Here is a 12,464-nt window from a genome sequence, read left to right as displayed (position 1 = left end):
ATATTTTATGTAAATACTGCTTTGTCATAATTTATAAATCTGTCTATATGCTAAATTTTCTTTTTGTTTCTTGATATTAAATAAACAATAGCTTATGATGCTTTTCATAGATTATAGTATATAAAGATTTTGAATTTGTGTTCTAATTTATCTCAACAGGTACAGTTTCTTCAGTAATGGCAAATATCACTGAGGATGTAAGTTTCCTTTTTTTTTTTTTTTTTTTTTTTTTTGCTCCTTTTATAAGTAGATTTTTAAAATATATACAGTAACCGAGTGAGGTGGTTCACACCTGTAGTCTAACACTCTGGGAAGCCGAGGCAGGTGGATTGCCTGTGCTCACAAATTCCAGACCAGCCTCAGCTAGATTAGACCTTGTCTCTAAAAATAGCCAGGTGTTGTGTCAGCCGCCTATAGTCTCAGTTACTCAGGAGGCTGAAGCAAGAGAATCGCTTAAACCCAAGAGTTTATGGTTGCTGTGAGCTGTGATACCACGGCATTCTACCCAGGGCAACAAAGTGAGATTCTATCTAAAATATATATATATATACATATATATAGTAATTATGTATGTAATAAGATTGTTTAGGCCGGGCATGGTGACTCACATCTGTAATCCCAGCACTTTGGGAGGCTAAGGCAGGAGGATTTCTTAAGGCCAGGAGTTTGAGACCAGCCTGAGCTAATATAGCAAGATCTCTTTTCTACAAAGCATAAAACTGAGCCAACTGTGGCAGCAAGTAGTCCCAACTACTTGGGAAGCTAAAGAGGATTACTTGAACCTAAGACTTTCAGACTGCAGTGAGCCATGATCAGACCACTGTACTCCAGCCTGGGCAACAGAACAAGACCCTACCTAAAAAGAAAAAGAGAAAAGGACTATTTAAACGGAAGTTTTATTAGTCATATTTTCTTTCTCTTCTGGATTCTTTTTTTTTTTTTTAATGCTTCTTAAGCAGTTCTAATCACATGAACAGTAAAACCCATTTTTTTTTTTTTTTAGGGACAGAGTCTCACTTTGTCACCCTCAGTAGAGTACTGTGGCGTCACAGCTCACAGCCACCTCCAGCTCTTGGGCTTAAGCAATTTTCTTGCTTCAGCCTCCTGAGTAGCTGGGACTACAGGCGCCTGCCACAACACCTGGCTATTTTTTTGTTGCAGTTTGGCCGGGGCCGGATTCAACCCACCACCCTCGGTATATGGAGCCAGCACCCTACTCACTGAGCCACAGGCACCACCCAAAACCCATGTTTTTTAACAATTAAATACCAAAAGGTCTTTTAAACACTTAATGCTGAATCTAGATACCAAATAAATAAGCTACAAACAATTATTAATAATTCCCCCTGATGGAGCTCATACTGTGTATAACTCCACCATTCGTTTTACTGTATTAGAATACATGTATTTTTGGCTAAGGCACCAGCCACATACACCTGAGCTTGTGGGTTCAAATCCAGCCCGGGCCCTCCAAACAACAGTTGACAGCTGCAACCAAAGTAGTCCCAACTACTTGGGAGGTGGAGGCAGGAGACTCGCTTGAGCCCAGGAGTTGGAGGTTGCTGTGAGCTGTGATGCTACGGCACTCTGCCCAGGGTGACAGCTTGAGGCTCTGTCTCAAAAAAAAAAAAGAATACATGTATTTGGTAGTTTAATCAATAATATGAAAACTATTAAGTGTTATTTTATCATTTTCTCCCCAAAGAGTTCTTCACCCAGTGAGTCAAGCAGTAGTGGTGTGGAACAGCCAAGCCTTTCACCATCTTTGTCAGTACTCCGTCAACTTACAGTTGGTTCCAGTACAGAAGTACAAAAGGATAAAGGATCAAACCAGGATCCAGGATACAATATGAAATCTATGAATGTAAGTGATGGACTGTGTCACCGAGAATTTACGTCCAAAGTGCAAAAAGTTAAAGGTAAATCACGAAGGATTAAAAAATCTTGTGCAAATTTTCAGCATTTGCAAGACAATATTAAAAAAGATATGACATTTTGTTATTCATGCCAGTTGTTCTGTCAAAACAATTTTAGCTATGGAAGAAAGTCATTTGCAACTCCTAATTGGAAAAAAACTCTGGAAAAATTCAGGAAACATGAAAAAAGTGAAATGCATTTGAAGTCATTGAAATTCTGGCGGCATTATCAGTTTTGTGATGAAACTGTTGATGATAATTTATCTGTTCATTCAAAACAGATTGAGAGAAATAAAAAATACCTAAAGTTAATAATTGAAAATATTTTATTTCTTGGAAAGCAGTGTTTACCTTTAAGGGGAAAGGACCAGTCTATTTCATATGTGAATAAAGGCAATTTTTTGGAACTGTTAGAAATCAGAGCAAAAGATAAAGGAGAAGAAATATTTCAACTTACGAATTCACAAGTTGACTTCTATAATAGTACACAAATTCAAAGTGATATTATTGAAATAATCAAGACTGAAATGTTGCAGGATATTGTGAATGAGATCAAAGACTGCTCAGCCTTTTCCATAATATGTGATGAGGTAACTGATGGAGGAACTAAAGAACAGCTTTCAGTTTGTGTAAGATACCCACAGAAATCACCAAACGCTGTCTTCATTAAAGAAAGATTCTTGGGTTTTGTTGATACCGGAGAGATGACTGGGACCCCCTTACATGATACTGTCAAAACTTACCTAGAGCAACTTGGAGTTGATTTGAATAAAATGCATGGCCAGGCCTATGATAGTACCACTAATTTGAGGATAAAATTTAGTAAAATTGCAGCAGAATTCAAAAAGGAAAAACCAAGAGCTTTATACATACATTGTTATGCACACTTTTTGGATTTAGCAGTAATTAGGTTTTGTAAAGAAGTAAAAGAACTCCGAAGTACTCTAAATGCTCTCAGTTCTTTGTTCAACACTATTCATATGTCTGGAGAAATGTTGGCAGATTTTCAGAACATTTGTAAGCTAAGTCAAAACAAAACATGCAAGAAACACATATCCCAATCATGCTGGACGGTCCATGAGCGCACCTTACTATCTGTGATCGACAATCTCCCAGAGATTATTGAAATGTTGGAGGTCATGTCGAGCCATTATGCAAACTTGACTCTGGCTGATGAATTGAGTGATTTGCTGAGATTGGTTTCCAGATTTGAATTTGTCTTCTGTTTGAAATTTCTCTATCGAGTGCTAAGTGTTACAAGAATTCTTTCCAAAGAGCTTCAGAGTAAAACCATAGACATTTTTTCTCTATCTTCAAAAATAGAAGCAATTTTGGAATGTTTATTATCTGAAAGAAATGATATATATTTCAAAACTATTTGGGATGAAGCGGAGGAAATATGTCAAAAAATAACCTGTAAAGGTTTTGAAGTTGAAAAACCCTCTCTTCAGAAAAGAAGAAAAATTCAGAAAACAATAGATCTTGGCAATTCAGATAGTATGTTTTTTCCTACTTCAGCAGAAGAACTATATAGAGTTAATATTTATTACCAAGGATTGGATACTGTATTACAAAATTTAAAATTATGTTTTTCAGAGTTTGATTATTACAAAATAAAGCAAATTTCAGAACTATTACTTAAATGGAATGAACCATTAAATGAAACAACAGCCAAAAATGTTCAAGAATTTTATAAACTTGATGCAGACATTATCCCAGAGCTTAGATTTTATCGGCATTATGCAAAGCGTAACTTTGTTGTAGATAATGATTGCCTCAACTTCGTCAGTCTCGGCTATTTATTTATCCAACATGGTCTTCACAATAATATTCCTTACATCTCAGAGCTGCTATTTATTGCTTTGTCTTGGCCAATTACTTCACCAAGTACAGAAAACTCATTATCTGTACTGCCTCGTCTTAAAACATATTTATGTCATACGATGGGCCAAGAGAAGATTAGTTCCCTGGCCTTAATGGCTGTTGAGCAGGAATTGGTAAATAAACTCATGGAGCCTGAAAGACTCAATGGAATTGTGGAAAAGTTTATCAGGCAGATCAAAGACACATAAAAAGACAGAATGATATATAGACTGATATACCGATACACCTCCTTTAGGACTCAGTTCCTCCCTGGAGTATTACCTGTTCCTTAAATATCTTTCCAGAGATATTTGTTATAAGTGGTACTGTAAAATGCACACTGTTCTTCCACATAACATATTTTTGAAATTGTCCCATATCAATACATAAAGAGTTATTGATTTTTTTTTACAACTGCAGATTTCATTGTGTGAATGAATGTACCATAATATATTTGAGTGATCCTTAATGACATTTATATTTTCTCTAATCTTTTGCTATTATAAATGATACTTTAATAACCTTGCACATAGATCATATTGCACATGAGTGAGTGTAAGATAAAATCTGAAATTACAATTAGACCAGACAATTGTGCATTTTTATTTTTGATAGATATTGGTAAATTGCTATATATACGGATTGTGCCAATTTACACTCCCACCACTACTTGACGGTGCCTATTTCTTTGAATCTCTATGAACAGTGTATCAAATGTTTTGATCTTTGCCAGTCTTTTAGTTGAAAAATAGTATTTTAATCTCAATGGAATTTTATATTTTCACTTATTAATAAGGTTGAACACGTGTCTGTTTCAGTTCTTTATATTTCTTTTTTTTTTGTAACTGTCATGTTTAAAAATTAAATATTGCTGTATTTATACCTCTCACCTGGATGACACTGAAAATTATTGAGCTACTTAATTAAAATATGACTATTTTCAAATAAATAACCTCCAAAGAAAGGACTCTTCTTTATGCTTTAGAAAAATTTGCATAGGCTGGGCTTAGTGGCTCATGTCTGTAATCTTAGCACTCTGAGGGTGGCGCTTGTGGCTCAAAAGGGTAGGGCGCTGGCCCCATATGCCAGAGGTGGCGGGTTCAAACCCAGCCCCAGCCAAAAATAAATAAATAAATAAATAAATAAAATCACTAAAGAAAAAAGACCAGCCTGAGCCAGAGCAAGACCTTATCTCTACTAAAAACAGAAAAACTAGCTGGGCATTGCGGTGGGTGCGTCGAATCCCAGCTAGTGGGAGGCTAAAGTAAGAGGATTGCTTGAACCTAGGAGTTTGAGGTTGCTGTGAGCTATGACACGACAGCACTCTACCGATACTGTGTCTCAAAAAAAAAAAAAAGTTTATAAATAATTTTTAAAAATGAGCTCTTTATTATAAATAATAAAGAAAATGAGCTCAGCACCCATAGCACAGTGGTTACAGCACCAGCCACATACACCAAGGGTGGCAGGTTCAAACCCAGTCTGGGCCAGTTAAACAACGATGACAACTGCACTGAAAAATATCCAGGCGTTGTGGTGGGCACCTGTAGTCCCAGCCACTTGGGAGGCTGAGGCAGGAGAATCGCTTAAGCCCAAGAGTTTGAGGTTGCAGTGATCTGTAACGCCACAACACTTACCAAGGGCAACATAGTGAGACTCTGTCTCAAAAAATAATAATGATAAAGCAATGTGTTTCTCAGAGATTTGAAAGGATATGAGGTGCATTTATCTGTGCTTGGAGCTTTGGTGTTTTGAGGATCATTTCTTTGGTACTTTCTTTAGTTTCTCCTTCTTCCTCTTCCCCTATCAATTTTTATAACTTGTAATTTTTCTAGAAAGAATATTCACTTCAGTGAGGCTTGCTTTCAAACGTGTTTCTGTAGAGTTGTGCAAAGTATTCTTAGTTTATTCTGTGTACCTCTTCTTTATTTACTTATCTTCTGTACACGTTTTCTTTTTTAAGTCAAGTAGTGAATTGTTCTATTTGTTTTTTGAATACATTCTTAGATTTGTTTATCAATCTTGCTCTATTTTAAAAATTGTGGATGATTTTAACACATATAAAAGTACAAAGTTGCATGCAGTAGTGGGCACTTGTAGTCCCAGCTAATTGGGAAGCTTGAGGCAAGAAGGATTGCTTGAGCTCAGAAGTTCAAGGCTGTAGTGTGCCTTCATCACACCTGTGAATAGCCACTGCCCTCCAGTCTGTGCAACATAGCAAGACCCTGTCTCTTAAAAAATAAAAGTAGGCTCAGCACCCGTAGCACAGTGGTGGTGGCACCAGCCACATACATCAAGGTTTGAACCCAGCCTAGGCCAGCTAAGCAAAAGTACAGAATGGGCACTCAATGCCTGTAATCCTAGGACTCTGGGGAGGGCAAGGCAGGTGGCAAGAACCTGAGTTCACAAGTTCAAGACCAACCTGAGCAAAGCAAGACCCTGTCTCTACTGAAAAATAGAAAAAAAACAAGCCAGACATGTGTGTGGCAGGCTCCTATAGTCTCAGCTACTTGGGGTTGAACCCAAGAGCATGAAGTTGCTGTGAGTTATGATGCCACAGCACTCTACTCAGGACAACTGAGTAAGACTGTCAAAAAAAAAAAAATTCTTTAAGTGCAAAGAACATAAGTACTATGCAGTCCTGTTAAATCCTAGCATTTTGTTATGCTCCAGCTTTTTGTATGAGAAATAAAATATTACTAATCGAGTTGAGTCCTCTTGCAGATACTTTACTGATGACATTCCCTTTCTATTTTCTCCAGAGGCAACAATTAATTTGGTGTGGATCATTCATGCATATGTAATTTTATACATAGTACATAGCCTGGTTTTATGTTTTATGAATTTTTTTTTTTTTTTTTGAGACGGACCCTCAAGCTATCCCCCTGGGTAGAGTGCCATGGCATCACGCTCACAGCAACCTCCAACTCCTGGGCTCAAGCGAGTCTCCTGCCTCAGCCTCCCAAGTAGCTGGACTACAGGCGCCTGCCACAGTGCCCGGCCATTTTTTGGTTGCAGCCATCGTTGTTTGGTGGGCCTGGGCTGGGGATTCGAACCCGCCACCTTAGGTGTATGTGGCTGGCGCCTTAGCCGCTTGAGCCACAGGCGCCGAGACTGTTTTATGAATTTTGTGTAAGGCTTGGCACCTGTGGCTCAAGCGGCTAAGGCGCCAGCCACATACATCTGAGCTAGCAGGTTTGAATTCAACCTGGGCCTGCCAAACAATTACAGCTGCAACCAAAAAATAGCCAGGCATTGTGGCAGGCGCCTGTAATTCCAGCTACTAGGGAGGCGGAGGCAGGAGAATCGTTTGAGCCCAGGAGTTGGAGGTTGCTGTGAGCTGTGATGCCATGGTACTCTACCCAGGGTGACAGCTTGTGGCTCTTGTCTCAAAAAAAAAAATAATAATAATTTTGTGTAAGTTGTACATATCTTTCTGCAATTTGTTTTTTTGTTGGTTTGTTTGTTTTGCACTCTATATTGTTTAGGCCTGATGCCACATACACCAGGACTGGCAAGTTGAAACCCAGCCCGGGCCTGCTAAAGCAACAATGACAACTACAACAAAATAATAGCCAGGCGTTGTGGCGGGCACCTGTAGTCTCAGCTACTTGGGAGGCTAAAGCAAGAGAATCACTTGAGCCCAAGAGTTGGAGGTTGCTGCGAGCTGTGCGCCATGGCACTACTGAGGGTGACATAGTAAGACTCTGTCTCAAAAAAAGAAAGATGGGATCTCAGGCATGGTGGTTCACACCTGTAAACCTAACACTCTGGGAGGCCAAGGCAGGTGGATTGCCTGAGCTCATGGGTTCAAGACCAGCCTGAACCAGAGCAAGACTTTGTCTCTAAAAATAGCCAGGCTTTGTGGCTGGTGCCTGTAGTCCCAGCTACTTGGGAGTCTGAGGTAAGAGAATCACTTAAGCCTAAGAGTTTGAGGTTGCTGTGAGCTATGACACCATGGCACTGTACCACTGTAGACAAAGTTATACTCTGTCTCAAAAAAGAAAAAGAAGGGTGGTGCCTGTGGTTCAGGGAGTAGGGCCCTGGCCCCATATACTGAGAGTGGCAGGTTCAAACCCGGCCCTGGCCAAACTGCAATAAAAAAATAGCGAGGCATTGTGGTAGGCACCTGTAGTCCCAGCTACTTGGGAGGCTGAGTCAAAAGAATCAGATGCAGAGTCAAAAAACAGATGCAGTGGCTCATGCCTGTAATGCTAGCACCCTGGGAGGCTGAGGTGGGAGGATCCCTTGAGCAAGTTCCAGACCAACCTGAGCAAGAGTGAGACTCCATCTGTACTAAAAATTAAAAAATTAGCTGATCGTTGTGGTGGACACCCTGTAATCTCAGCTACTCAGGAAGGCGAGGCAATAGAATCCCTTGAGCCCAGGAGTTCGAAGTTGCTGTGAGCTGTCATGCAAGAATTTTAAGTTGCAGGTGGCACCTATGGTTCAGTGAGTAGGGCACAGGCCCCATCAGCCACACTGCAACAAAAGATAGCTGGGTGTTGTGGCAGACGCCTGTAGTCCTAGCTACTCGGGAGGCTGAGGCAAGAGAATCACCTAAGCCCAGGAGTTGGAGGTTGCTGTGAGCTGTGACACCGTGGCACTCTACCAAGGGCAATAAAGTGAGACTGTCTCACCTCTGGCCAAAAAAGCCGTTTGAGAGAGAGCAGTGAAAAGACTTTGTGCAGGCATACTAGTAAGAAACTGAGGCAGAATCCCATGTGGCCAGGTTGGTTGTAAGCCTAACATGACCAAGGCTTTGGCTGAAATAGCATTTACTGCATTAAGGAATTAAGGTTGACTTTATAAGGCCAATAAAAAAGCCCTTTGGAAAACTGGCCAGATACCCATCAGTAACTTTTCCCAGTCTGTGGTAAATAACGAAGGTCACTTGCTGATGGGTCCAGGAATGGAAATGTGCTTGGGGACCTCAAGAGGAATTTACCCAATGCATACAGGTATCTAATGGCACAGATGAAACTTGGGCTCGAGAAAGACTTTTGAGAATTCTGTCCAGCCTGAAAATTCCTTATAAAAGGTTCCAGCAAAACCCCCCTGACTTAAGGCCTACATGGGAGCAGAGGTTTGCACACAATTTCCTGTATGCCCAAGAAGTTTCTTTATGCCTTATTTAAAGATTTGAAGTAACAGCCTCCAAACGGCAAGGCCAGCAAGGGCAGGTATTCAATCTACCTTGTTCCTCCATAGCCTCAGGCCTCATCAGATAAGAACAAAGAAGTGATGGCTAACAACATGTTCTCCATTAAGTTATGTTAAACTGGGTTATGTTGAAAGGGTTATGTCAAAAAGTGTATGTTGAGTGAATTATCCGAAGCTAATCATAAAGTAGTCACATGATGTTTAAATGGATCAATGAGGTCATTGCTGTATTGTGCACATGTACAAAATTTCCCTACATAAACCAACTGCACATAAAGAAGCTTGCCATTTTGCCTGAGCGAGCAGATGGTCACCTTTATTTAAAACACAATTTCAATCAGCGTGCTTATTCTCCACGACATCGCTTTTCCACTAGACCCTTACGGCAACAAGTTGCTGTGAGCTGTGACCGATGGCACTCTACCCAGGGCAACATAGTTGAGACTGTCTTAAGAAAAGAAAAAGCAAGGCCAGGCATGGTAACTTAACACAGTGCGAGAGGCCAAGCCAGGGAAATCTCTTCAACTCAGGAATTTGAGATCAGCCTAAGTAAGAGTGAGATTCCCGTCTCTACTAAAATTAAAAAATTAGCCAGGTGTTGTGGCAGGTACTTGTAGTCTACTCAGAAGGCTGAAGCATGAGGATCACTTGAACCTAGGAGTTTGAGGTTACTGTGAGCTACAACTGGCACCATGGCACTCTAGCCTGGGCAGCAGATTGAGACTGTGAACAAAGAAAACTAGGAGGTCCAAAGTGAGTAAACATGGTGATAATTATTTCATTTAATTCCTAGAAGATGAAAGGAGGATAATATTTTATTTATTTATTTTTTGAGACAGAGTCTCACTTTATCACCCTCAGTAGAGCGCTGTGGCATCACAGCTTACAGCAACATCCAACTCCTGGGCTTAGGGGATTCTCTTGCCTCAGCTTCCCAAGTAGCTGGGACTATAGGCACCCAACACAATGCCTGGCTACTTTTTGTTGCAGTTTGGCTGGGGCCGGGTTTGAACCTGCCACTTAGTATATAGGGCCCACACCCTACCCACTGAGCCACAGGCACCACCCAGGAAAATATTTTCAATCAAAAGAAAAAAAGATTTGGGGTGGTGCCTGTGGCTCAAAGGAGTGGGGTACCAGCCCCATAGACGAAGCTGGTGGGTTCAAACCCAGTTCCGGCCAAAATTGCAAAAAAAAAAAAAAGATTTGGCTCAGTGCCTGTAGCTCAGCTGCTAGGGTGCTGCCATATACAATGGGGCTGGCAGGTTCCAACCTGGCCTGGGCTAGCCAATCAACAATAACTACAACAAAAAAATAGCTGGGCGTTGTGGCAGGCACCTGTAGTCCCAGCTACTTTGGAGACTTAGTCAAGAGAATCGCTTAAGCCCAAGAGTTGGGGGTTGCTGTGACCTGCGACGCCATGGCACTCTACGGAGGGTGACATAGTGAGACTCTGTCTCAATAAAAAAAAAAAATTCTAGTATCTACCAAGGTATACTGAATAACCAAACTATACCAAATCTTCAAACATCTCAGCATGAAGGTGGAATTTCTGGATCCTGTTCACAAATTTAACGTGTGACTCGAATGAAGATACTACCCTTCTCCAAATCAAAGCATCTTTACCTTTCTTTAACAGTCACTGTCTTTAATACTATCTAGGAATGTTAGAGGAATCCCTATACTATGTATATGCCTGTGACATGTAAACTTTTCTTCCAAAGAAGTGACTTCCCACATAGTATTATAAGACTAACATTTTTCCTGAGGCTTTGAAAATTTCCTAGTCTTTGTTAAATAATGAGTGATGCTTAAATAGTACTTGTCTACAGAAATAGGGCATAATAGAGTCATTCTACAGTACACCTTGTATAGAAAATTTCAACTAAAAGAGGTAGCATAATTCATTTCACCTGTTACTTCATATAGCTAGTCATATTATTTAGCCTTGAAGGAAAACGAAGCTTCTAGTACTTTAGAATCTATAAACCCCTCAATTAAAAAGTCTTTATGAGGCAATTTAAAAGAAGTTTAAGAGCAGATGTAACGGCTCGGTGCCTGTAACACATGGTTATGGGTCCTGCTAGCCACATACACTGAGGCTGGTGGGTTCAAGCCCAGCCCAGGCCAGCTAAACAACAATGACAACTGCAACAAAAAATAGCCAGGCTCTGTGGAGAGTGCCTGTAGTCCCAGCTACTTGGGAGGCTGAGGCAAGAGAATCGCTTAAGCCCAGGAGTTTGAGTTCGCTCTGAGCTGTGACACCATAGTACTCTATGGAGGGCAACAAAATGAGACTGCTCTGTCTCAAAAAAGAAAGAAAAAGAAAGCAGATGTAACATATTTGTTCTAAAATGGCATTTCTTTTTTCCTTTTCTTTCTTCTTTTTTTTTTTTTCTGTTGTTTATGAAACAGTCTCACTCCGTTGTCCAGGCTAGAGTGCCAGCTGTCTGACAGCAGCCTCAAACTCCTGGGTTCAAATGATCCTCCTGCCTCAGCCTCACAAGTAGCTGAGACTAGAGGCATCCACGACAACATCTGGCTAATTTTTCTGTTTCTAGCAGAAACAGGATCTTGCTCTTGCTCAGGCTGGTCTCAAACTCCAGAGCTCAAGAGAACCTCCCAGAGTGCTAGGATTACAGGCATAAGCCACTGCACCCAGCCCAAATCTCCATTTAAAACAATATCCAACTACCTACCACTATATACCAGTATGTTATATTCTTTTTTTTTTTTTTTTTTGAGACAGAGTCTCAAGCCCTCACTCTCCATAGAGTGTCATGGTGTCATAGCTCACAGCAACCTCCAACTCGGGCTCAAGTGATCTTCTTGCCTCCGTTTTTCTATTTTTAGTAGAGACGGGGGTCTCATTTTTGTTCAATCTGGTCTGGAACTCGTGAGCTCAAGCAATCCACCCGCCTCAGCCTCCCAGAGAGCTAGGATTGCAGGCCTGAGCCACTGTGCCCAGCCCATACTCTCCAGACCTCAGCATAGGCCTAGAACTAGTAAATGGCTGTGAAGAACAAGTTAGATAATTTATGTGACCTAAATAAAGTGTCGGTATAGAAGTAGAACGCACAGAAACATTAATTTCTTCTCTTACTCTCATTCAACCTCCCCACTAGACTTAACTTGAGCATCTTGAGGACAGGGGTGACATCGTTTCCTCTTTTAACCTTCATTTTTTTTTTTTTTTTGAGACAGTCTCACTTTGCCACCATTAGTAGAGTGCTATGGTGTCATAGCTCACAGCAACCTCAAACTCTAGGACTTAAGTGATTCTCTTCCCTCAGCCTCCTGAGTAGCTGGGACTACAGGTGCCCACCACAACACCCGGCTATTTTTAGAGATGGGGTATAGCTCTGACTCAGGCTGTTCTTAAACCTGGCAATCCACCCACCTCAGCCTCCCAAGGGCTGAGATTACAAGCGTGAGCCACTGCACCTGGCCTTGAGCCTTTAAGAAGGAGGAAATCATTTCATTTTCTTTTTCTTTTTTTTTTTTTTTTTTTGAGACAGAGCC

General features: G+C 40.8%; 1 protein-coding gene across 1 annotated transcript in view; it reads left to right on the top strand.

The window, feature by feature from the left end:
• The window catches only part of ZMYM1 (zinc finger MYM-type containing 1), a 37,503-nt gene extending 33,271 nt beyond the window's left edge, over positions 1-4,232 (top strand). Inside the window, exons 8-9 of the mRNA XM_012804101.2 lie at positions 160-197; positions 1,706-4,232. Coding sequence (XP_012659555.1) covers positions 160-197; positions 1,706-3,988 — 2,321 coding nt within the window. The 3' untranslated portion in view covers positions 3,989-4,232. The remainder of the gene's footprint in view (positions 1-159; positions 198-1,705) is intronic.
• The last annotated feature ends 8,232 nt before the right edge of the window (positions 4,233-12,464 follow it).

This window comes from Otolemur garnettii, unplaced genomic scaffold, assembly GCF_000181295.1.
Source record: "Otolemur garnettii isolate 467f Iridium unplaced genomic scaffold, OtoGar3 scaffold00025, whole genome shotgun sequence".
Taxonomy (NCBI): domain Eukaryota; kingdom Metazoa; phylum Chordata; class Mammalia; order Primates; family Galagidae; genus Otolemur; species Otolemur garnettii.
This window is presented reverse-complemented; position numbering and strand designations above follow the sequence as displayed.